The 25,837-nt window shown below is 49.2% G+C and overlaps 2 protein-coding genes across 2 annotated transcripts in view; both read left to right on the top strand.

Moving 5' to 3' along the window:
* The window catches only part of LOC119111316 (xylosyltransferase 2), a 64,276-nt gene that overhangs the window by 7,166 nt on the left and 31,273 nt on the right, over nt 1-25,837 (top strand). Inside the window, exons 2-3 of the mRNA XM_037235130.1 lie at nt 612-799; nt 24,474-24,570. Of these exons, the coding sequence (XP_037091025.1) occupies nt 612-799; nt 24,474-24,570 (285 nt within the window). The remainder of the gene's footprint in view (nt 1-611; nt 800-24,473; nt 24,571-25,837) is intronic.
* On the top strand, nt 4,464-10,704 carry LOC119112673 (uncharacterized). The gene is made up of 2 exons (XM_037236916.1): nt 4,464-4,596; nt 7,637-10,704. The coding sequence occupies exon 2, from the start codon at nt 7,657-7,659 to the stop codon at nt 8,983-8,985; it is 1,329 nt and encodes a 442-aa protein (XP_037092811.1). The 5' UTR covers nt 4,464-4,596; nt 7,637-7,656; the 3' UTR covers nt 8,986-10,704.

The following is a 25,837-nucleotide window of genomic DNA, read 5'->3' as shown; positions in this document are numbered from 1 at the left end:
GCCCTTAAAAAACAAATAGACGCCTGCACTCCCGGGCCTAGTCCTAGTCAGCTGACACTACCGTTTTCGTTGGTGTCGGCTGGACTCGGACAGGCTGTCGGCTAGACCCGGGCCGGCTGGTGCCGTCTGGGCCCGTACCGGCTGGTGTTGTCTGGGCCCGTACCGGCTGCTGTCGGCCGAGCCCGGGCCGGCTGGTGTCGGCTAGGCACGGGCCGGCTGGTGTTGGCTGAACCAGGGCCGGCTGCTGTCGGCCGAACCCGGGCCGGCTGGTGTCGGCTGGGCCCCGACCGGCTGGTGTCGTCTGGGCCCGTACCGGCTGGTGTCGACTGGGCACGGGCCGGCTGCTGTCGACCGGACCCGTGCCGGCTGGTGTCGTCTGGGCCCGTACCGGCTGGTGTCGACTGGACGCGGGCCGGCTGCTGTCGGCCGAGCCCAGGCCGGCTGGTGTCGGCTGGGCACGGGCCGGCTGGTGTCGGCTGAACCAGGGCCGGCTGCTGTCGGTCGAACCCGGGCCGGCTGGCGTCGGCTGGAGAGCGGCGGGGCTGCGCGGTGCCAGAATGTGCCTGAAACTCGAACACGCTCTCACTGAGGCCCGGTACCCCCCATTTCAGCCGTGGTGTTCGGCGCTCTTCTGTACCGCTCCCTGGCGCTCGTCATCGACGGAGTGGGTGTTCCCGATCCCAGCAAATACAGCTTCCACGAGCGCCCGGCAGATGTCACTACTAACCGGACTTACGTTCTTCAAGAGGAAAATCCCAGGACATTCTTGATGTGCCCTCAAGAATACGCCATTGAAAAGGTAGGTGGATCTAGTTCGAAAAAAATCTGCTGACCATTTTGGACATTTTTTGTTTCGTTTTTAGCAGCTGTGGGGGTCAAACTTGTTGAGTGGGACAGAGGGACGGCTACTAGGCAGTTCATTTCTGGCGTACAAAGATCCTGTGCAAATGACGGCAGCATCCACGCCCCCTGCAAATGGATTGCCATGTCTTAAGTTTTATCGAAATTTCTGTCCACAAAAAATTGTGAACATGCGGTTATGATGGTGTGATGACTAATGTTGTGACGAACGACTTGGGTCATGGGTAACAAACACCATGACATGCAAGCTACTCATATCGTACACTCTTCCTGTGTTCAGCCAAGCCATATCTTGCCAAGCGTGTGCGCACCATGCTTCACATGTTGGTTTCAGATGCTTAAGGGGAAGGGGGCAACCGGTGACTAAAGATGACCCGGTATCTGGTAACCTGTCAAAAGAAAATTGAGCCAAACGCTCCGGGAATGCTGCGTGATGTTCCTACCTTAGGTGGTGTCTTAAGTCACTTACACCAAGTGTTGCTGATGCACACAGCTATATAAAAACTAGAGGCCCTCAAGACGTTTGGCTCAGCCCACCTCATCGGTTTGTAACCCCATGTGTGCCCACCAGAGGTGCCGATTGAATTCCAAAACTCTGAAAATTTTCAAAATTCTGAAGATCATTTTGAAACTTGGACGGACAGGGGCACAGCCGATATCACTCTGTCGTGTAGCAAATTAGTATGCATCTCAACTAACTTGTTGCTGATCGTTTCCATCACAGGTTTATTTCGGAGCATGGTCACGTTGCTGATAGAGCGCACTAAAAATATTTCTTTTCGAAACAAAAGAAAGAAACCCGCATTGTGCACACTGCCACATATTTCTTAGGCTATGGGATTTAAGCTTGAGATGCGGGTGCAATCAATGATTCTTCCAACATTCGCAGTTTGCTCCAGTTTTGATTCCTCAGTTTTGATTCCCCGGCTACCGCTTTTATGACAAAAGACCAAGTTTGCCGATCTGTAAATTTTTTGACAACCGGATTTTTTTGAAGTTTTTTTGGACCACCGTTGGTTCATTTCTGGACTTAAATTGGACTTTGGACAACAAGTCCCAGGTAACGGCTCATCTGGTGCCAACGTCGAACATTTAACGGATTTAGGAAACGGCGTCAACACACGATACTCATCCTCCATCCCGGCATTGCGGGATTGTAGAATCGTTGTCAAGGGATACGACAATATTCTGACGCGCGAGTAAGTGCTTAATGACATTCGTAAAACACGTAAATGTTGAGCAGCTTCTAATGGATTCGCAGATGTATCGAAGCTATGTTTGCAGTGAAAAAGACGAAATAAGCCGGCCAGTAACTAATTGAATGCCTACAATCTTCGGGCACATACTCAGAAGAGCTACGGCGCATACCAATTATGTGTCATGAGCATCAAGCTAACAACTCGTCCGGTGACCTTATGATTACCGCCTTATGATCTAATGATATGAGGGATATTGCCGATGAGGTAATTTCCACTGCGTTTTGTTAGCATGGCATCCCCTAGTGCAACTAGCGTCTTTTCCTTGTTTTAGTCTAAGGCCTCCGATCATTGGCCATTTACGTTGGTGTTTTTCCTGCCGAAAAAGCCTGTTTTGCTCAGGGACCCATATTAGATTAGACGTGCCAAGTCGAATCTTAATTACGTTTTAGCGGACAACATACGCACACTTATTAAACAGAAAAAAACACCACATACGGCGACAGACGGGCATGAGATTTGCACGAATCGATGGGTTGAACAGTTGCGACCTCCGCAGCACGATTTCACGCCCATTCGATACCGGTGCCGGCCCACAGCTCGCGTAAGGAGCGCGCGGGGGGGAGCGGCATGTTTCGGCATTTGGCGAGAGGAGAGTTACATTAAACTACGGTTACTCAGTCTCTTGAAATCTGTGGTTAAAAAGATCACCGTCTGCGTTGAGATCTGCCGCCGAAAAGAAGCTGCAAAGCTTGGGCAATGACGCATGTCGCGCCTGCACTCGCAAGGAACTGACATGTTGCGCAGACTTTGATAGCTTAGAAAGACTAATTCGGAGCACACTGTGCGATACACAGAATATGCGACTTTATGTAATGCGCCTGAAAGCGGTGCTGTACGGGTCCGAATGGTGCCGCATCATAGCATACCGAAGCAAGCGGAAAACTCCAATGGCATCTACTCACTCCCGAATTCAGCCGACCCTCAGCAAGCTTCTTTTGAAAGGCTGTTGTCAGTTGTTTTCAACCTTAAGTTTGTCGTGGTGGCAGCAGCCACGAGCTGCCGTTTCTTGGAGCTGGAGCTACAAAATAGTAGATTTTTTCCGGTCCCAGTCTGACAACTGTGCACACCTTGGCCGTCCATCGTGATGATTACTCGAAGCTATGAACAAGCTTCAGATAGCCTCCTTGCAGCTGTCTGCAACAAAAAAGGTGCTCTTACCGAGAAAATCACAGCCCAACAAAAACTACGTCGTTTTCACTGTGTGGTCTCCGATAGAACACATACGTTCCATCTCATCTGTATCACAGGATGGGGGTGACCTAAATCGCGGAATTAGGATGCCTGGGTGAATATCCCAAGCCGGCTAGGGGAGGCTCTGGGCTCTTAACGAACGCGTTTAAGCGCTTCCGAATGGCGAACAAACACGCCAGGAGCTGCCAACTAGTGCCACTAGCTATGGTTTTTTGGTCAATATTATATGCATTCACATGATTTCTGTTATAAACGAAACCAAACCACAGTTTAGACAGAAATATATCTTGATGGTTATCATAACTGCACTTAAATGCCAAAATGGTAAAAGGATGGCAGTGAATGTTACGGGTGGCGGGCGAGTACTGTCCATGAAAAATAGCGAGTGGATTTGACACAGTACGATGGCATCTGTGGCTTCTTGGCTTGTAGTCAGAACGGCCGCTCAGGAAGGCACACGTGTTCGGCGCGTGCTGTGTTGCTGGGTGACAAAGGGGCCAGGCCCGTAGTTTCCGCCTGATCCGCGGCCGTCAGAAGGCAGCATGCGTCACGCGGCGTCGGGGCCGTCGTCTGGGCGGATGTTGTGACGCAGCGGTCCGGGCCGGTGCACGGGAAAGCCCGGCCGCCGTCCGGGCTCTGTTGACGCGACCTCCTCCCCCCTTCCGAGCTAGCGCCGCGCCCAGGCGCCGGCTTCACCCTTGCTCGCACTTCTGCCTCTGTCCGTGGACGCAGGGGCAGACGACAACCGGGCTGGGATCAGGCAGGCTGCTTGCACTTTGTAGTATACATATTGCTTAAGTGATCGCTGTGCCATAGCTTCGTTTGGTAACGCATCTATAAAGAGAGCTTCTCTTTCCTGCACATGACGGCGGACACGGCCTGGGCGGCGCAGGCTGGATTTAACGAGGCACATACTGGACGACAGGCCTCGCCAGCAGAACTTGTCATGCCGTCAGAATGCGTACGTGAATCCGGCTGGTACGTCACCGGCTGCAGCTACCTGACCAGCTCCTATCTAAGCCGTTCGAGCCGCCCGCCCCACCCGGCCACCGCACTGGGCGCACCCCTGTTGAACGACGCCATGCGCTGCATGACCTCGCAGCGTGAACAGCTGTGGTAGAGGGCAGCACCGTTGCCCCGCTCGCGGCTGCAGATATGTCTAGAGGTGCTGTCTGCGTCTGAGTCGTCTGCGACTGGGTCAGTGAGCCTGGGGAGATCATCCGCGGCGTCGTGTGCTCAAGAAGAACAAGCAAATCCGGCGTCGAAGTCGAAACCCGTGCGGAACGTGAGTGCTGCTATATTATTTGTGATGTTATGTCAAAAAGTATGGGTTATTTTGGCACGCCTATCACTCGGGTCCGGGTGTGTTATCTTTACGAGGAAGGGGGATGTCGATGTGAATTATTTAAGAAGGTTCTGCTATCTCATGGAATTTGGGTCCCCAAATGTGGGCCTGGGATCCGAACATTTTTTTTCCGCTCGAATATGAGCAACACAGAGGAAAAGTTTAGATATCATGCACAGCCTTCCTTCCACAGACATTATTCGGTGGTGATTATTACTGATGTCTTCTTATAGGGGGCCAGTTCATCGATGTTACAGGCGTGCAAAATAACAATTGGAGTTGATCATGGAAAATTTGGATGAAACTGTTGAGAAGGACAAAGTAATAGAGGGGTTAGCTTCCCGTGTTGTCTTTTCGCCACCCTCCCGGACCATTAACAAACATTTATTCTACCTTTAGACATACACAGTCTGGGGTATTTAGAGTGTATGTTGTTTTACACGACTGTTACAGGCTGCTACCGAAACCCCGTTCGATAGCCGCAACGGAGCAATCGTGACTTACCTGATTATAGGTGAAACAATGATTATGAACCTCCGTAAAAGTTGATATAATTTTGAGTTACCATAATTAATGTTCTGTTGCACTGATACGCTAGAAACTTGGGGGAGCCACACTCACTATGGGGGGGGGGGGGGTGGAGAGAATTGGACATGGGCGAGAGGGGAGGGGGACAGTGGCCCACCAAAAGCATACAAATCGACACATGTGGCGCAGACATGTCGAAGAAAAACCTTGAATGCTTCTCTTACGCTCCGGCACTCGAGTGGTAGTGAAATGCCACAGTTCTCAGCGAACAGTCCTGGGGCGGTGCGGTGCATTTAACACAGCCGTGCCTCGAGCAGAGCCGCCATCTTCTTGCTGATAGTGGGCCGGGGGGGGGGGGGGGGGTTGCCCGGCCCCATTGTTTGGGTAAACGCATGCCCGGATGGTCACTTGAGTGCTAGGGGCTGGGGTTGGGCTGGGGTTAGGGGGGTGGGGGTGGCAAGGTGACCTCCTGAGATATAAGAAAGTAGGAGAGCTGGAGATCCTAAATTGACAGGGTAGCCTGTAAATGAACTGACCTTTGTCAAAGCTGAGGGTATCTAGGTTATCACCTTCAGGAAAATGAAAATGCCAAACTTCATAGCGTCTGAAGTGACCTCAAACGCATTCATGCAATAAACTGTAACCTGCCGATCTCTTCGAAGCAAAAGGTGTCTGATATTTATGTTGGCTCTCTTATTGTCAAAGTGAAAAAACTATTCGAGACTATTTCCGTACATAAATCTGTACCAGAGACAAGGTCTGTGCTAAGCGACACGATCCCAAAACTAAAGTTTGATTGGGGTCACTTTAGGCCGGTTACCCACTTGGTCTAAACTAAATCCAAACAAGATGTCTGTTGACGCTGCTGTGTCCTGTGATATAAAATTTTGAACTGAAAAGGTACTTCATATAGCAAGTTGTCCAATAAAAAACATTTCGGTTTTGATCTTAGCCTGACACTCATCCAGTCATGTGCGCGCTCATACTCTGAGCACTGTGGCAACTCAACGCCATGAGAGAGTGCCTTTTCCTCAACTTTTTTAAGTGCCTGTTCAGATACTCAATCCTTCCCCAAGTCCGCAAAAATAAATAGGCTGAGTTGCGTGTTCGCATTTATTTTGTGCTATTTGCATAATAACTTCTACTAGGTCAAGCAGTGAGTATTTGACCTAGTCTTCGGCGGGAGCACGAAGTTTGAAGCGAACCTTGTGCCACCCTGTTCGGGTGTCCTAATGTGTATCCCCTTAACGAAAACGTGTGTCTGTGCCTATTCCATTGGATTATTTTTGCAATTGCCTGTCTAGGTTCTAAAGACTTGGCCTAGCGCCATGAAAAGTTGTGCTCTGAGAAGATTTTCTTCACAAACTATCTTGGTAAAGCTGTGTGGTGATCCGACAGATGGAAGCTGTTGTTTATTCATTCATACGTCCATCAAATATTCGATTTAGGTTGAATGGTGCGGCCCGCAGGTCGTGTGAAATGTCAATAGCGGACTTGTACATGATCTACTTATTTTCTGGTCGTAGAACTTTAGTCCCAACACTTAATGGTATATCATATTTTTTGTGTGTGGCGGTGCTTAATGCAAACGATATCATTTGAGTAACACAAATGCTTGGAAAATGCTTGCTGGTGTGGTATATCACGCTTGCACTCAGTGAAAATATAGAAACGTTGATCTTCCTGTGTTTCGGAAATATATTCTGGATAAGAAGAAGATCTTATATCGATTTATTACTAACCTTAACGGCTCAATTAATATGCAACAGCATCAGCTCACTTAAAATACCGCAACCACCACTGTCTCTGGACCTGGAGCCAACCACAGTCAGCCTTGGGAAGGCCTTAGTCGATAACGTCATAGCGTCGTAGCGAGGTTTTTTATGCTGACGCATTGCAATCTATTTAGCGACGAAAGTCTGAGTGAGCGAGACTTCTGTTAAATGCGTAGGTTTTGAGTGAGGTATTTTGATGGCAATAGGCACTGACAAGCTCTAACATGCTATGTGCACACAACTTCTTATAAAGCACTTGATTGCTTGGTTTCATGCTGCAACCAAACAAAAAATACAAGGTGTGTCTTTTAAACACATATTTTTGCCGCCAGCTGCTATTTTTACCACCCACAAATTACTGTAAAATTATGTTGTTGGATCAACAGACTAGAGCATGAAGTCGAGCAAAAAACTTCCGCGAAAAAAACTTGATTTATATCAAGAGCTTCCGCTCATGATGACGAACATGAGAACACCTACCCCACAGTCTGGGTCAGATGTGTTGAACCTGGACGCGTGCTTGCTCAATTTTGACCCTGAAAAATGGCACTCTTCCTTTGAGCTCTCCGAAGTTCCCTTTATTTTTCAAGGTAGCAACAGATCCATAAGAAATGCTATCAAACCGAAACACGTCGCATCCAGTGCTCAGGCCTGATCTCCTGTTGGTTGCATTTCAGCCAGCCAAGTGGATCACAGTATGAGCAAGCCAAAACAGCCATCCGCGGGCGAGAAAGTACCTCCAGAAGTGTGCCGCGCATTCAACAGCAAGGGCGGCTGCACTGACGACGGCTGTCGAGAGCTGCACATCTGCTTCTTCTTTGTGAGTGGCAAGTGCAAATATGAGGACAAATGTGTGCGAACGCATTTGCTGAGCACGGGGCATAATCTAACTGCGCTGAAAGAGAAGGGATGGCTTCACCAAAACCAGCACGGAAAGATACTACAAATGATGATGAAGAAGTACAAGCCAAGCGAATCAAAACGAGAAGATCTGAATCTTCCCAAAGTCTGCTTCCCCTACAATACCTTAGGATGTCAGAGCGCCAACTGTAAAAACCTTCATCTGTGTTTGAATTCTGTTCTAGACAAATGTGTCAGCGGAAGCAAGTGTCCCCTTGAACACGACATCGTCAATGGTGAACACAACTTGAGTGTGCTGAGGAAAGGGAGACTGCTTGACACAGAAACAAAGGTCATTGAAGGCAGGCTTAGAGATATGTATTTGGCCATGAGCGAACAGCCTGCCGCCAGACAGGAGCCCAAAAAGGTCGCCGAAAACCCAGGACCGAAGGGTAAAGGCCCGGCTGGGTCAACTGAGGGAGAAGTTGGCAAAAAACAACCAGCTACACCAAGAGCTTGCATCGAATACAACAAGTCTGTGTGCAAGAATAGTAATTGCCAGTATCTCCACGTCTGCTACGATTTTATCCGCGGCCATTGCAAGAGTAAAGGGTGCCCACGCGAGCACAACGTATTCCAGGGCGAGCACAACGTTGGCATTCTGCGTAGGTTTAAGTTGAATGGCACCCGGGATGTGGTGGGAAAGATCCGCAAGGGCTACGAGGCGAAAGAGAAGGCATCCCGACAGCCCGGTGCTCGCGCACAGGCGGATGCCTGTGCCGTCCCCCCGCAGGAAGCCGTCGCCCCCGCTCCCGCCCGCGCCGTCGCCTCCGGCCCGCCCGCCAGCCTTGTCTGCGCTGTCTGCTGCGAGCCCTTCATCAAGGCCACCACGCTGGGCTGTTCGCACACCTTCTGCGAGGAGTGCGTACGGCGGACGTCTCGCCAGACCGACACCTGCCCGCTTTGCCGCGCTCCCATTGCCACCTCGATCCGCTCGCTGGTCATCGACGACGCCGTGGACGAGTGGGTGGACGGGCTGGACGAGGCGTCGCAGCGCGCTCGGCGCCAGCTGGTGGCCGAGCGACGCCGCGCAGGAGCGCAGACCATGCCGACCGCACAGCCGGCCGCCCAGCCAACCAGCGCGCTGCGCGGCAGGACCGTCACCACCGTGGTCACCTATGAGTGACGCAGCGCCTCGACAAACGCCACGTCACATCACATCACAAGACCACACGTCCAGCTGGCAAGTTTCACAGCAGGCGCCGACCACGTGACGAAGCGACGCATCGGCCATCAGCTGCGTGACACATGACGGATTGGCAGCAAACTCGCCTTCATCTGAGCACCGCAGAAACAACTGACAACACCGAAATTTAGCTGTGGATCGCGTGAAAATCTGCTGGACTGGAACTTCAGCTGCAAGCACTTCCCCAAAAGACCGCATGGGAAGGTGGGGCAGTTTTCACGATTTAGCATTGCTATGGTCTACGAAAAGTGTATTATAGTTACAATCCACCGTATAGCCTCAACAAATGCGTAATACCTGGCGCAGCAGCACGTGGTACCCTGGAAGTGAAAAAAGCAAACAAAGATTGGAATTTGGCTTCACTTGACCAGCCTGTTATCATATCATACTTTCATTAAATGTCAATCCGCCTCGCACTTACTTCACGGACTTCAGTTCCAGGAAATGTCACTGTTCCCATTCGCCGTGCTCAGATCTCTCCAGCAACTGGAAAATCATTCCAGACATATGCATGGCAAGCATAAATGACGACTCATGCATACTGATGCACTAGTACATGGTGCCCCTTCGGAATGACATTTACGAATGAGCACTGCATCTATGCGGACTTAATCACCGTCCACGTGATGGTGCCACAAACCGAACTCTGGGGAATGCTGCTTCCGGCAAATGGGTCTTGGTCATTAGAAGCCGAGCCGACTAGCCAACAGCCAAAACACTCCTGTGCATATCCAAACTACAAAAATGGATACACTACGCGTAGTGCACTGATTTCCGCTACTCTATGAGGCCTGCAACCTGCCACCTTGTGAAACACGTGAAATGACACTTTGTGAAACCAGTACATGTGGAACAGACACTTCTAGAACATGGCTGCATGCCAGCAATGCGTTGGAAGAGGTCGACGTGTCAACAGCGACTGTGTGGGACCAAGCCGGACGAATCAACAGCACTGTATGGTGCAGATATGGACGTACCAACGGCGGCCGGGTGGCACAGAGCCGGACGTGCCAACAACAACTGTGTGGTGCAGATATGGACGTACCAGCCGTGACTGTGTGGGTTAGCGCAGGAAGTACCAACAGTGACTGTGTGGGACAGAGCCGGACGTGCCAACAGTATTTATATGGGACAGAGCCGGACGCACCAACACTGACTGTGTGGGACAGAGCCGGACGCACCTACACTGACTGTGTGGGACAGAGCCAGACGTGCCAGCAGCGACTGTGTGGGACATAGGCAGACGTGCCGACAGTGACTGTGTGTGGGATAGAGCCGGGCGCGCCAACACTGACTGTGGGACTGAGCCAGACGTGCCAACAGTGACTGTGTGGGACAAAGCGGGACGTGCCAGAAGTGACTGTGTGGAACAGAGCCGGATGCACCAACACTGACTGTGGGACAGAGCCAGACGTGCCAACAGTGACTGTGTGGGACATAGGCGGACGTGCCAACAGTGACTGTGTGGGATAGAGTCGGACGCGCCAACACTGACTGTGTGGGATAGAGCCGGACGTGCCAACAGTGACTGCGTAGGATAGAGCCGGACTTGCCAACAGTGACTGTGTGGGATGGAGCCGGACGTGCCAGCAGTGACTGGCTGTGTTCTTTGAGACAGGGTCGGATTTGCCTTGGTGTCGGTATGAGACACAAATGAACATGCGGGCGATCATCGCGTCTTTTCGCGCGGCTCTTGACTGCATGCTTTCCATCTCCCCAGGAAAAAAGCCCAGAAGCTTTAATGAGGGGTTTGAGTCAGAAACTGTCGTTCAGCGATGTATAATATCTTGCTTCCGCAGTTATGCCGTAGTTATGTAGTTCACTAAGCTTTCGTTGAAGCACGTGTCCTTGTAATTGCGAAAGATATCTGTATGGGGGAACTACGCGTTTTCCTAAGTTTGGCGGTAGGTATTAAGTTTTCGTGGCTTTACTGGTAGCGTTGCATTAGCAAAGGCACGAGGTCTTTCCTGGATACGGAAAAATAGCAGAAGTCGCATGTCTTTAGCTTTTAAAAGTGGACTGCATGCTTCCCAAAACGCCCCGCCTGTTTGTATAAAGCTGTTTCGCTCTGCCAGGTTGAATAGGGTGTTTATGTGACCGTCGCTTCTCAGCGGTGCTACCCTGTCTTCTAGTGATGTTAGTATCATGAAGAATGATGCAACTTGTGTGCGTGGCACTCACCCGCAACGGTGCCGGCAGTTTCGTTCGCATGTCATAGTCGGGATATATGAGTATGCTATCAGTATCAGTTAACTCACCGTAAATCAATGCTTTTAGATATGTAGGAATGATGCAAATGGCCTACTAATGTTACCCGAATACACACTTAAACGATTAATTGTTGTTTACTACCCGAATCAGCGGGGGGGGGGGGGCAGTGTAACACTGATGGGAAAACGCTCGCCTCGCACCTCAAATGTGAGGTTCGGCCCCGTCCGAGAGTTTTATCACCAATGTGATGTGATTTATCCCTCTGAGGGCTTCTGGATCGGCCAGGAGATGTCGCCCCGTGTCGCCAGAATGACGGCCGGAAAACACTGCGCGGTGGGACAGAATGACTCTACAGCCCTTGACCGGAAACGACAATGCGCCCCGTAGTATTGTACTCAAGGGGTCCTTTGCTGGACAGAAATAAGGGGAGTCATTAGTGTTGAATTAAGTGTGTCGAAATGAGGGCGAAACGCACAAGGCCACCCCACGTCTCCCTGAGAACGTCAATTTTTTCAGAATCGACTAGTCAAACAAACGCCATCAAAAGGTTTGAGCCTACGCGCCCGGTGGCGATAGTGTAGTTTCTAAGACACCTGCGTCGACTACTGCACGCATAGGAAACCACAGGCACGGGTTCGATTCCCCGCGGTGCCCGCCCTCCCCGTCAGGGTGAGAGGCTGGCGGTGCCATAAAGCCCCAGCAGCTGAGTGCGTCATAAAGCCCCAATCACGCGGCCGTAATCTCGGGGAGCAAGGAAAGTGATGGCTTGGGTCGCAGTTTTCGTAAAACCGAACGGTGTTGTCAACTGCGAGTAACGGCAGGTTTATAAATGTCTGAAAATTAATTCGTACAGTTCAAAGATTCCACTGAGCGAATCTGTGTTTTTCAGCTTTGAGGTTGTCCTCTGGACAGATTAACAGCTACAGCAACACGGAAAATAGAAATTGTACCTTCAGTCTTCCAGTTGCACCATCAGATTCCAGCGCCTCTTCGCGGTGATGTGAAGACCGATACGTTTTTGTCATCAATCTAAGAACCGCACAGGTGAAACATACACCCGTATATCTCTTCACATGACATGTGGTGTTCGAAAGGGTTCAATGGTACTACTTTAAATTGTGTCACCACTTACGTTTACCTGTTAGCCACGACCTAATGTTAGCCGCAAGGCCAACGCTGCGCGGCCTGCGGAGTCTGCAACGCCTGGCATCGAGCTTATGTTGCTAAGATTTGCGAGCGCGCACGCTCAAAACTACGTCACATAATTTGCACCATTAATCGGTTCTGACTGAACCATTGAATATATCCAGACTACATGGCTTAGCCATGTTATACAAATTATTGACCCATTTCTCATCTTCAATTTACACTTGTGGAATCTTTGCTATCTCTGCACAACCCAGATCAAATTCTGGCCAAGTTTCTGAGCTCTGTTGGTTTGAAAAGAGTTTGCTGGACCACTGAAAAATGGAGGGCACCGGCGATTTACTGCTTGCAGTTATTTAACGCGTGATTTTGTCAGTTTATTTGCTACAAACTTGAAACCAAATTGATCTGGCCTGGAGTGTCTGGTCTATAGTCCAGTTATACGGGTAAAACAACAAACACACACACACACACCCACACACACACACCCACACACACACACACACACCCACACCTAAATATATATATATATATAGAATATAATATATATTATATTATAATCTATATATATATCTACTCTATATTATATATATATATATATATATATATATATATACCCTCTCTCTCCCCCACACCCATCTTCTCTCCTTCTCTCTCCTCTCTCTTCTCTCTCGTTCTTTCTCTCTCTCTCTCTCTATCTCTCTCCTCTCTTCTCCTCGCTTCTCTCTCTTCTCTCTCTCTCTCTCTCTCTCCTCTATCTTCTCTATTTCTCTCCTCTGTTCTCTCTCTCTCTCTCTCTACTTTGCCATTGGTTGTTGGTGTGCTTGCGTGCGGGCTGCGGAGGCCTGCAACGCCTGGCATCGCGCTTATGCTGCTAAGATTGCGAGACGCGCAATGCTCAAAACTGCGTCTTCACATTAATTTGTATCACTCCGTCGGTTCTGACTGAAAATTGGAATATGTCCAGACTAACATGGCTTGCGCCATTGTCTATGCAATTCTTGACCCAATTTTTCACTCTTCAATTTACACTTGCGAAATCTTTTGCTATCTCTGTAAAACCCAGATAAATTCTGGCCCAAGTTTCTGAAGCTCTATCAGGTTTGAAGAGTTTGCTGGACCACTGAAAAATGGAGGGCGCCGGCGATTTACTACTTGCAGTTATTTAACGCGTGATTTGGTCAGTTTATTTGCTAAAAACTTGAAACAAATTGTTTCTGGCCTGGAGGTGTCTGGTCTATAGTCCAGTTAGGGTTTAAAACAATATATATAATAATATATTATATATATTATATTATATACATATATTCTAAAAAACATAGGTATATATGTATATATATATATATTCTAAAAAAATACATATATATATATATATATCCTCTCTCTCTCTCTCTCTCTCTCTCTCTATCTCTCTCTCTCTCATCTCTCTCTTCTCTCTCTCTCTCTCTCTCTCTCTCTCTCTCTCTCTCTCTCTCTCTGTGTGTGCGTGCGTGCGTGCGTGCGTGCGTACGTGTGCAGCGTGTGTGTGTGTGTGTGTGTGTGTGTGTGTGTGTGGTGTGTGTGTGTGTGTGTGTGTGTGTGTGTGTGTGTGTGTGTGTGTGTGTGTGTGGTGTGTGTGTGTGTGTGTGTGTGTGCGTGTGCGTGTGCGTGTGTGTGTGCGTGTGCGTGCGTGTGTGTGTGTGTGCGTGCGTGCGTGCGTGCGTGCGTGCGTGCGTGCGTGCGTGCGTGTGTGTGTGTAATATCTAGGAAAACATGTTCCTAATAACAAAGGGCCATAGCAAGCGATTTTTTAGGGGGCTCTTTTGCTATCAGCAGCCCCTTGTCAACCCTGTGCTCTCCCTTGCCAAGGCTCTGGCTGCCCCCCTGCTGTCCACTCCTGGCTATACTTGTACCTGTTTCTCATGCATTTCCATCGCCGACGAAGTTATTGCCAAAGATCAGAAAAGAAGAGAGGATACAATGTACTTTTCGGCGGCTGAAAACAAAGTGAATGCCGTTTTAGTCCCTCAGTCTGCTCATCTGATGCCATCTCTGCAATGGCTCTTTTTGTGTTTACAATATAACTTATGCATGTAATTCATCATTGAAAACTTGCAACCAATCCCACTATTAACAAGCGCCCGAGTGGCCGGTCGAACGCAACGCGACAGGGTGGGGAGAAGATTTGCCCGCTGAGATGTCAAAAAGAAACAAAGATAGGGACGCTCCATTAACAGGGCAGAGAAGCCTGTGTGTGAACTCACTTGTTTCGAATTTTGAGATCATAAGGTCATGATCTTCAGGTAAGACACACCAAACAAGTTCATACCCCAGTTCAATGTCTGAAGTGCCGACAGGTCACTTCAGATACTGTAAAGGTAAAAAGTATTCATTAGTCGCAAAAAACTCATAGTCATAAGGATTCATTTGAGGTTAGTGACCTGATCGACTTCAAGAAGGCCAAGTTGACCCAAAACATTCAACATTGTTTTCATATTTGCATTGAAATAAGTGTCAATAACTTTGCTTGGCGGCATCTTTCTAAAAACAGGAGGCTAGTTGGGGTCATCTTAGGCCAGTGACCTCGTCTGACCTCAACGATGTCCAAATAAGATGTTGTCTGACAACCCGGTGATTACAAATTCGAAACGAGCGTCAACCCTCCCCCCCATACAGCAAGTTATTCATTTAAAAGCAGTTGAAGTTTCAGCTCGGTCTGACCTTTTTGCCTGAGCCCAAGTCAACAGAATTCCTTTTTATCCTTTTATCCTAAATTTAATTGTTAAATTATCTAGAAAAACATATCTCAAACGTGAGTGGCTTCGTTCACAATCCGTTGTCGTACTAGATTGTGCAATTCCCTAGAAATTGTCTTAGTTGACGTCCATGACCTGTATTTCACCTGCCATAGGCCAATGACTTTACGAGTTACACCTAATTTTTTGTCTCAAAAGGTCGATGGTTAAATTTCCGTCAGTTGTACAAAGCTTGGCGCGGCTACGCCGCGCGTTGAGAACGTGTTTCCTGAAAATACCCTTCGGGGTGGGGTGGGGTCAAATTGACCACCCCACCCGAGTACGTTTGGATCTGATAATACTTCCATAAGTTATTTGGCACAATTTATGTCGAAATCCGAGGCCAAACTTTTCGCAGTATTGTCACTGAACCAGCTCTTAGCTGTTCACACACATCGCACGTTTGCACATTGGGGTGGGGTGGGGTCAAATTGGCCACCCCACCCTAGTGCGCTTGGATATTATAATACTTCTGTGAGATTTGGCCCAATTTATGTCAAAACTCGGAGCCAAACTTATCGCAGTACTGTCCCTGAACCCGCTCTTAGCGGTTCACACATATTGCACATATGCTAAGTGTGACCAGCATATGTGTATAAAACCGTGTTATGACTCGCTCCAGTCAAACATTGGCCGGCTGCAGTCGAAGTATGGTGGACGATACATTTACCTCCAGCTGGTTTATTCTAGAATCCTTCCAAAAACGGTTCCTGCCTTTAAGCACTACCTACTTGCACACATTTTTTTTTCAAAACGCTGGCAAACGTCAGTTTCATGACGGATCTAGAAGTCCCGCACGACGTTCTTCCAAAACACGGAAATCAAACAAAACCCGCAGGAAAATATGTTAAGTCCCAAAAATCAAACACAAAATTGAATAGAATTGTTCATTTCAATCAGCAAAAACTGCCTAGCGAATCCACAGTGTACAACTCAACTGCTGGATTGCTGGCTTAACACCAAGTCAATTTTCATGCCCAATCATCTTATGCTAAACTTCATGGAAAGTCATGTGACCATTAGCCTGCACTCTTCTTCTCGTGCGTCTCGCCGATTTGTCTCCAGACCGAACCGGTCTCAGCGGTGCGCCCGGCTCGTGAGTCATTGGTATTACATTTTAACCTTCACAGAACGAGGGGTCGTCAGGAGCGCTAAATCATTTGTAAAGCGATGACTTTTGAACAGTTTTGAGCACGGTGCTCACATCTTGGCCAGCTGAGTGAACATCAGTTCTACGGACGTCGTGGAAATTTGAAGTGTCTGACTTAGGCGGTTCGTGATCTATGACCTCCTTCTCGTGGTTATTTTGGTGACATTTCGCTCAAAACCACAGGCAGCACCTTCTTTATTGCTGGAAATGCAACCCAAAGAATATTCTATGGTTATATATTAATTGCACTGCTCTTCTCAATGTTACATGAAATGTGATATTGATAAGAAAGGATAAAACCAATATATAATACTGCTCTTGTTGCTCTTGTGTTGGTTGTCAAGATTAGGTCATGCAAGGTCAGGCTACGTCAACAATTGAACACGTGACAATACATGACGCCCTGCAGGTCATGCGTCTTAAACCCTAATGACAGTAAATTGCTGCTTCGTAAGGCCTTTCTGCGACAGGCTTCTTTCACCACTGGTCATCCGTAGCTTTCTGATGCGGTTGGACGAAATGTTTTCAATGCATGCTTCTTCGTGACTCCAACCTCCTTTGTTTCTGAGAACTTAATTGACAAGCCTATGCGCCCCTCTCATATGGCGAAAGTGAAAAAGATACTTGTAAGGCGAAGGTTTAAGCTTTGTAGCACACGGCAAAACTTTACTTGCTGTCCAATACTGACGTACTTTTTGAGATCAACGTAGAGTCCACTGAAGTTAGCTTTCTAAACTCAACACGACCAAGCCAGGACCTCAAAAATGATCTACAGCAACATGGCGGGTGTTTTGACGCCGTCTGGCAAAAGTCGCTACAATTGGCGGTTGAACCAGACTACAAGAGCAAGCAACGCCAGATCCGCTGATCGGCACACTACTGGCGTTATGGGTCAATTCAAGCATGCCCCTCAGCTGGAGCCAGGGCTTAATGTCGCATCAAGTCAAGCATGCCCCTCAGCTGGAGCCAGGGCTTAACGTCGCATCAAGTCAAGCATGCCCCTCAGCTGGAGCCAGGGCTTAATGTCTACACTTGAACTGGTCCGTTCCTTTATTGCACCAGTTAAATGGGCTTTCTCGAGAACCGGCACAAATTTCCAAATGCAAGCCCCGTTCCTGCTTGCATCTGGTCTCGTTCACGCGTTCGTCTGCACCGAGCCTCTGGCTGATGACGGCGCCGGGCGGCTGTCGCGCCGCCCCACTCCACGTCCGATCAGGTCAGTCTGGGTCGGGTCGGGTCGGCGAACAGACGCCAGGCTCAGTCGGCCCTGACTCCGTGCTCTCGGAGCTGCAGTCTCTCCCCACGCCGTCGCAACTGCAGCCCTTTCCCCGCGCTGTCGGTGCTGCGGCCCAGTCTCCGCGCTGTCGGAGCTGTAGCCCTGACTTCGCGTTGTCGGAGCCGCAGCCCTTCCCCCGCGCTCTCGGAGCTGCAGCCCTGACTCCGCACTGTCGGAGCGGCAGCCCTGACTCCGCACTGTCGGAGCGGCAACCCTGACTCCGCACTGTCGGAGCTGCAGCTTTTCCCCGCGCTGTCGGAGCTGCAGCCCTGACTCCGCGCTGTCGGAGCGGCAGCCCTGACTCCGCACTGTCGGAGCTGCAGCCTTTCCCCGCGCTGTCGGTGCTGCAGCCCTTCCCCCGCGCTGTCGGAGCTGCAGCCCTGACTCCGCACTGTCGGAGCGGCAGCCCTGACTCCGCACTGTCGGAGCGGCAACCCTGACTCCGCACTGTCGGAGCTGCAGCTTTTCCCCCGCGCTGTCGGTGCTGCAGCCCTGACTCCGCGCTGTCGGAGCGGCAGCCCTGACTCCGCGCTGTCGGAGCGGCAGCCCTGACTCCGCCCTGTCGGTGCTGCAGCCCTTCCCCCGCCCTGTCGGTGCTGCAGCTTGCATGAGTCGTGCCGGGCGCGGCATGTCCGCCGGTGCCATCCGCCGGCTAAACCGGCCGATACGGCAGGCAAGGGCAGATAGGGCAAGGGCGACGACGGTGGGCAAACACGGGAGGGCAGGACAGCAGTCTGCAAACCGAGAAGGCAAAACCGGGGCACTGGTGGCAGGGGCAAACAAAGACGTGATGACGGGGCGGCGGCAAATGAATCAAGGGGAAGGGCAGTGGCGACGGCGGGGGACGAACAGAGAAGGGCATGCAGGGAAGCGCCGGCGGCAGGAACGAACATCGGAGGGCAGATAGGGAAGCGGCGGCGCTGGCGGCCGTCGCAGGCCACCGGAATGCGGAAACGGGTGATTCGACAGGTCGTACAGTCCATTTTTTTTGCAAACGGGCGTGCGTCATACGAAATTCTGCCTATCAGCTTGACAAACTGTACTCAGCCTTGGCGCACGGGAATGGCCAACCCAGTGCAAGATTTGGCCTCGTCGCTTTAACTTGGTCCTTGAACCTGGCGGGTCTGCACCGGAGCGTGAATTCAGTGCCGATGCTTTAATCTCATTCGAGTGGTGCATTTCTACAACTCGACGCAAGCGTGATTTCGCTCTGATGGTGTTGAAAGGGAGAAGATTGTATGTGCCTGACCTCACCGCTATCTTTACGAGGCGATAGGCTATCGCGGTTGACGTCATATGAGCCGGCGCTGGGTGTTGAAGGGTCTTTATCTAACACTGATGAATAATCGCTGCCACATTGCTGATCCCTGCTGTTCAAAACGTCAATAGGTAAAAATCTAAAAGCTATCTGAACACTCAAATGTTGAAATGTATCGCGCAGTGTTCTGGTTATGTGCATGTTGAATTAAACGACGATCTCTGATTCCGTATAAGTAGGTTTTTGATGCATCGGTCGAGGTTCCGGGCTTTCAAATGCGATCGGGTGAGAGGGGTCAGTCTTACCCTCCGAAAATATAACAACTAGAATGGCTAGACACACCAAATTCACAAGGTGAGTAGTCCACTATGTGAATCACTTGAGTCAAACTTTGGTATCCCTAGGTCCCTAGGTCACCTTTGGGTCAAACAGGGTGCAACAGGGCCAAACACCATGTCGGTGTTCGATGTGACCTCATAAGTTCTCATGCAACCATCTTTTACATATATGTCTCGAGTAAACATAAGACCACCGGTGTTCAGGTCGGGTTAGTGACCCTATCTAATCTTTAGGAGACAAACATACCCAAACCATCGATATTATTTTGACAGTTGGATGTACAATCGGCGCCAAGCGCTACTCAACTACGCGTCAAAATCTTCAAAGCAAATGTTTGCTCAAGTCCACTTTATTCAGTGACCTCACGTGCCCCTCATGAAATTGACAGAAGTAATCTTTTGACGTTCTTGTGATCCGGAAATTTGAAATGTGTTATCTGATACTGTATTATCTGATATTCTGACTGTATTATCTGATATTCTAGAAACCATCCCGAGGCTGTGTAACTTCGTCTAACACCCTGGTGTTGCATGCCCAACGATGCCCAATATAAACATCGCCTTCGCTGGTAGCCATGGCTTGGCGTTTTATTGCTAAGCTCAGCCACTGTACGAGCTGTATCTAATTTTGTTGTATCAAAAGATGGCCTTACTCACTTGCTTACAGGCCTACCTTTCGCGCGGTTGCGCTACTTCGTTCGGAAATTATTCTGGGACACCTCGTAGGGGAGCAGGTTGAATTGTTCCCCACCACGCTGGAGAGTGTGTTAAGTTACAGTGTCAAGTGAACAGTTCCAAGACACTATGAACCAGCCTAATGCAACATTACAAATGTCTTCCTGGGACAAATAAAATCCGAGAGGAAGCTATAAGAAATCGAAGGTAGCTGAGCAGCGACACTTATTTGTGAAATGTCAAGACAAAAAAAAAAATATTGCAGCGTTCCGACGGACCAACTGGTCGAATCGAAGTGATTTTTCAAGACATCTTATCTGTGACAGAAACTCCCCGGCGCATATCACAGCCTTAGTGCGGAGATAGTCAGTTAGCGGACTCTAGTGTCGCACCTCCGGATCGGCGAACCCAGCCCTCAGGTCAGCTACAGCGCGCCTTTGAGGCTGACAAACAGAGCCGAAGATCCGCCGCCCACCATCAAGCCCGACAGGCGTCCAGAGCGGCTCCGTGTTGCTGCCTGGATAAAGGGTGCCGTAACACCTTTGATGCACGCCACAGTAATCCCGTCTCGGGCGAGCAACGTTACAGTTAGAACCGCCTCTGTCAAGAATCTGACTGCAACGCTGTCGCAACCTCGACAGTGCGGCCCGACATAAGGATATCGCTCACTGTTTTGGGCTGCAGATATTTTTGGCAGTTAACACTTGTTAGGTTGTTAATGTCGATCAGTGTATCAATGAATGCGTCAATGTGCATTTATGCAATTTATGCTATCCCCCAGCTGCAGATGAAGCGCAGCTGCCGTCCGTGCCTTTGTGGGACAAAGACACATGTGTGCATGCCATTTTGCACTTGTATTTGGAACAATGACGACCTCGATGTGCGATGCTGGTCCAAAGCTCTCATGTATTACCATCGAAAGTTGTTAGCGTTGATGTATTCGTGTAGGCTATCTATAGTGTCCTATTTTGTTGCGATGCTTCGTTTTGCTCAATCGCATTTTCTGAGCTGTCTGAATCATTCGCCGCATCGTCGTTAGTGAGTTTATTTACTTCATCATAAAGCAGCCACCCCTAAAGCAACCCGACGCAATCACCAATAGTTGATTAAAAACCACGAATCACCCCCAGTTACTGCACGACCGCTGTGAAAGTATTTCTGGTTTATTGCTACCTTCATTTGAGTTTTGAGACGACGAAACTCGACCGCGCGATATTCGGCTCAAACTTCAGTTGGCTGAGGCCCTTGAACATATCCAACAACTTTCAGCAGATTTTTCGCATCAGCCTTGCAAAATTCAGGTTGGAGGATATGTGTCCTTGCCCCTGTCATTGTGTGCAACGCTTACAACAACATCATTTAAAAATGAACCCAGCCGCCAGCATTTCAAGGAACGCTCTGGGTCGTCGCAGCCAAAGTGTTTTTACATGACGTAGCGCATTGTCAAACGCCTCGGCTACGTTTGGCAAGCGATGAAAAAGCCACCTAAAAACTATGGCTTCTGTTGGCCTGGAGCATTCAAGTACATGATTACAACATTTTTTCGACGCACGGTGTGATGATTTATCAGAATGTGAGTCCTGTTATGCCCGTAAATCAGGTTCATTTCCCACAATAAACGTGCACCACAACACAAACCATTACGGTGGTGGTAGGACGAAGTAAAAACGTTACCGCACGCTAGAAACGCCCCCTCCGCTGATTCCGTCGCAATTAGTACACCTCTCATATTCCGGCCAGCGTTCATACAGCTGTCCAAACCCGACAACTCATAACCGACACCAAGCATCTTTCTAAGCCAACTTGCATGCAGCAGGCTACCGCGGCTCCTGTCTGAGCCAACTAAGGGGACTAGTCCAAGCCCTCTTAGGAAAAGGGCTCTTCTTCTTTTCCCGCTAAACGTGCAACAATAACTTTATTTCATGAACGCCACCTGCTACAAATGCTCCCACTGAGAGTCATGTTCAGCATGGCTCTTCCAAAAATTACAAAGCAGGCTTTTAGGATCGTGTAGAGGACTGATTTTTTAGCTTTCTTGATCGATTCTTTCTGGAAATACAGAAGACTATCACGCACACCTTTTTACTGAAATTATGCAAAGCAATGAAGTGCACCAGTCACACCTCGGTCGGCAATGACGAGTGACCATTTTCTTTTCCGTAATTTTTTGAAAACCATTTGATTCTAATTGTTTTTTAATGAGGTCTGTCCCTCTCACGTCTTCCCTGAAACATTTAAGGACACGGCCATTTTTCCCTCCTAAACTAGGAAAAGATACACAGCCCCCACTTACCCATTTATCGCCCCCACGCTCTCACGAACTCATTGGAAAAGCCTTTCAGCGGGGGGTTGTTTGATATATTTTCTGCTGTGATGAACAAGAGAGTTACCTTAAAAAATAAACGGTCGGATTTCGGCGCAATTGCGGCACCGCGGGATATGTGATCCGTCTTGATCCAGTCATTTAATGTTCCTTTGAATATTAAAACCATACCACTGCTGTGTGCTTGAACAATAGACATGTTCATGGCTTGGGATTACCTCCTTTCAGGATGGGGCGAATTCGCCCCTTTGTTTTTTCTTCTAGAGTCTCCTGTATTGTACGCAAAAGACCGCTTAAATTTACCCACTCTCTGCATGCATTTTTACTCATCGTGTCAACATTTCGGGCGCATTGCATGCGCAGGGATGGCTCCGAGACAGGCATTAGGACAGACCTCCAATGAAATTTCATGGCCATAACAACCATCTTGGCTGCAATGCTAAGTTGGCGATTTTTTCATGATATCGTCAGCATAAAAACCGCGGGACCAACCACGGTAGCACACATATATGACTTAACACACATATCCACCACATCGAAATTGAAATGTAGTGGTTGAAATATAAAAATAGAAAAAACAAAGTTTAGAGACGAAATAGACCAATTTGAACGTCTCCTATGCATTGAACGAGACCTGTCACTCTGAGATATCACTCACTGTCACTCCCAGGGTAAGATCGCATTAAATCATGCCGCCATTTTTTCTCCTCAAAGGCTTGTGTTCTAACGTGTACACGTTACGGCGAACAGGCGTTATGTCACTTAATGAACCTATGACGCACCATACGATGCATCAGCAGCGTGGACGATCATGCTGCATGTACAGATAGTTTGCGTCCACTACTCAAAAGGCCTCCGGCGTTTCACTGCGTGACGTCACAATGGCAGAGTCCAGGACGACCCAGGGTTGATTTCCTCATCACATTGTGGCACAGTTTGATGGTAGGAATTACCACTGCAGTGAGCACGCAACTGAAACACGCTTGAAAACATATCAGAACAGCTATGTACAAGATGTTCACCATTTTGGCCTTAGCCTAGCTCAACTTGATTGATTTTTCACCCACGATGAGCCTATGACGGGCACATGGAAGACCTCAAAAACACGCTACGTTCATGGATACGCGTCAGGATAAATGAAGCCTTGATTTGCTGTTGTACACGGTGCTTCAAACATTTATAGGGCGACTTTGACTGTTTCTGTGCAACGGAAGTGCCTTTTCGGAGTTATACCGCACAAGCAAAGTTAGGGTTAGCATCATCCTTAGCAACTGACGGGATAAAGCTATTATCATGGTGTGCTTTGTCAGCATTGAGACCTGCAAGTGTTATACCGGTCTTCATCGAGCAAAAATGTCGTTGATATCGGCGGGGGTCTTGCATGAGCAAATGACATATGTACGGAATTATATGTAAAACTGGCTCTATTACAGGGCTGAAATATAGGAATTATGGATGCCTTGGGTTAGAACGCAAAACGAAACAAAGCGTTACGCAGCCAGCCTATGGAAATGGCTTAAATATATTATATTTGGTCATTTGAATTAATTGACAGAATAGCAAGCATTACTCACTGAGTTTAATCAGTAAGTATTTAGATACGCTTGAACGCGCAGGCAGCTACATTGCAAGCTAATCCAGTTTCCAAATTTGGACTCGAAAACCCACCTTCGCAGCCGTTTTTTATACGTTTATTCCGAATGGTTTGCATTGGCGACTTTGGGTTCATAGTGCCTGTCAAGCATAGTATGTTGCGTATTACATGAACCTACCACCCATGTCGTGCCTTCCAGTTCAACAGATGATTTGGCTGCACCCCTTCGCCAGACAGGAATGCGGAGCGTGTTACGTGCCGCACAAGGCTACGACATAGCCGCCCTGGGCCTGGGTTGACCCTCGTTGGCCAGTTGGCAGCTGGCCTTTCCGTTTCAGTCGGGCTAAACAATGCGCCCACTCTGGGGCTCCTACCTAGTGCCGCTGGATTACGAGCCCAGCACTTTTCCGCTAGACCACGGAGAAGGCATTAACATGCATGACCGGGAAACTGAAACACAGCTGACCGCCGATCCCGCAGCTCTTTTTCCGACCTGCAACAATTTGTACCAATAGCCTTTCCGTGAACGGCCCTGTGTTCTAATAACTTGGGTTAAGTGCTTCCCTCGAAACTTCTAACGCTGGTGTGCAGACGACGCGGAAGTGAGCAGGATTGGTGGGTGGCTATCAACTTCGTGTATTGAGAAACCTGCGCAAGTGTGTGATATCCTGCTCCTGTTTTAGATTGTCTACGGTCTCGTAAAAAACAATGCGACTGATAAAGGAGAGGGAAAGCAGTTGCTAAGTGGAAGCGTCTTCGTTGCCCAGCCTGGGGCCCATGGTAAGTGTTATCATTATTAATTCGGTGTAACCAAATTGTGCATGGTAGCGAAAATGAAAGTTGTGTTTTGGCCAGTATTGTCCCACGAAGTGCAAAAATCATGTCATGAATTAAACGGCCGCGAAACAGAGCTGAGACAGTCTCCCTCGCTGCGATTAACGAAACGTACCTGGATCTCATTGGGCATCCCATTGCTCGCGAGCCCTCGTTGGTATAACGGTGGCCGGATGTCGTATCATGCGAGGGTGCAATTTTTCAAGCTTGATGCAGCTCGAGCTCATTCGTTTGAGTATAATGTCGCCGTTCAACTGTTAAACGCTGTCGAATGTCCGTGGGCTGTATTCTCATCCTATCGGATGCATTCTATATCCTTTCGAACCGTCGTATTTTGGCACACTGTGACCAATTTTTCGAGATGCCATATCAGTTGCGGTTTCTGAGGTCTTGTGGGCGCTCGTTCACAAGGGTTCTGGGACCCGTTAAAACGCCGTTTTTGCACTCAGCTGTTGTGCTGTGGTCGTGTGCCCGCGCCGCACTCAGCTGTCGTACTGTCGTCGTGCCCCCGTGCGCCACCACTCAATTGAGGAGGCTCGGCACCGATCGTGTGTATTTTCCCAAAGACTGTTTATTTACTTCGTCTTGCTGTTTATTTTGAGGCAGACGGGCAGAGCCAAAGCTCGCCGTAGTTGCCACGACGGCTTTCGTGGAAAGACCGGCCCGGCGCACAGAGCCGGGCGTGGTCGGCGGCGGGTTGTTTGCAGATGTGCGGTTGCATAACATGATTGAATGGCTGTATGCCGACGCCGCAGGCGGCGGCGCTCTTGGCCGGCCGGCTGACTACACGCCGACGGATGGCCCCACACTACCCTATTCACTCGTCACGGGTTGCAAAAGCAGCACTGATTTGCTTCAGGCCAGCGTCCTGTAGCCTAGAGCTTGTTATATACCGGTGCTGAGACCTCAACGCGGCGCGGCCGCTAGCCGTCGGACATGAAGCTGCGGAGCAGTGGGAACATCGGAATTAAAAAAAAAACTTCGAACATATCATGAACAAGTCCCTAACAGAAAAGGTACATGACTGGCGAGCCGATGACATAAAATTCAGTGGCGAAGATGATGGTATACTTTGCAAGGCCATGCCGTAACATTTAAAATGCAATGGCATGAAAAGTGAAATACGTACGCACGAGAATTATATGAGTAAGAACGGCCAGAACATCAGGCTCTCTTTATATCGATAATGAGTAAACTTTTCGCGGGAGGTGCA

This window comes from Pollicipes pollicipes, unplaced genomic scaffold, assembly GCF_011947565.3.
Source record: "Pollicipes pollicipes isolate AB1234 unplaced genomic scaffold, Ppol_2.1 Scaffold_7261;HRSCAF=8764_pilon_pilon_pilon, whole genome shotgun sequence".
NCBI classification, from domain to species: domain Eukaryota; kingdom Metazoa; phylum Arthropoda; class Thecostraca; order Pollicipedomorpha; family Pollicipedidae; genus Pollicipes; species Pollicipes pollicipes.
The sequence above is the reverse complement of the archived record's forward strand: the minus strand, read 5'-3'. Positions and strand labels throughout refer to the sequence as shown.

What these genes read in the sequence shown, in the direction of transcription:
- LOC119112673 (XM_037236916.1), top strand. Translation starts at nt 7,657, where the DNA reads ATGAGCAAGCCAAAACAGCCATCCGCGGGCGAGAAAGTACCTCCAGAA.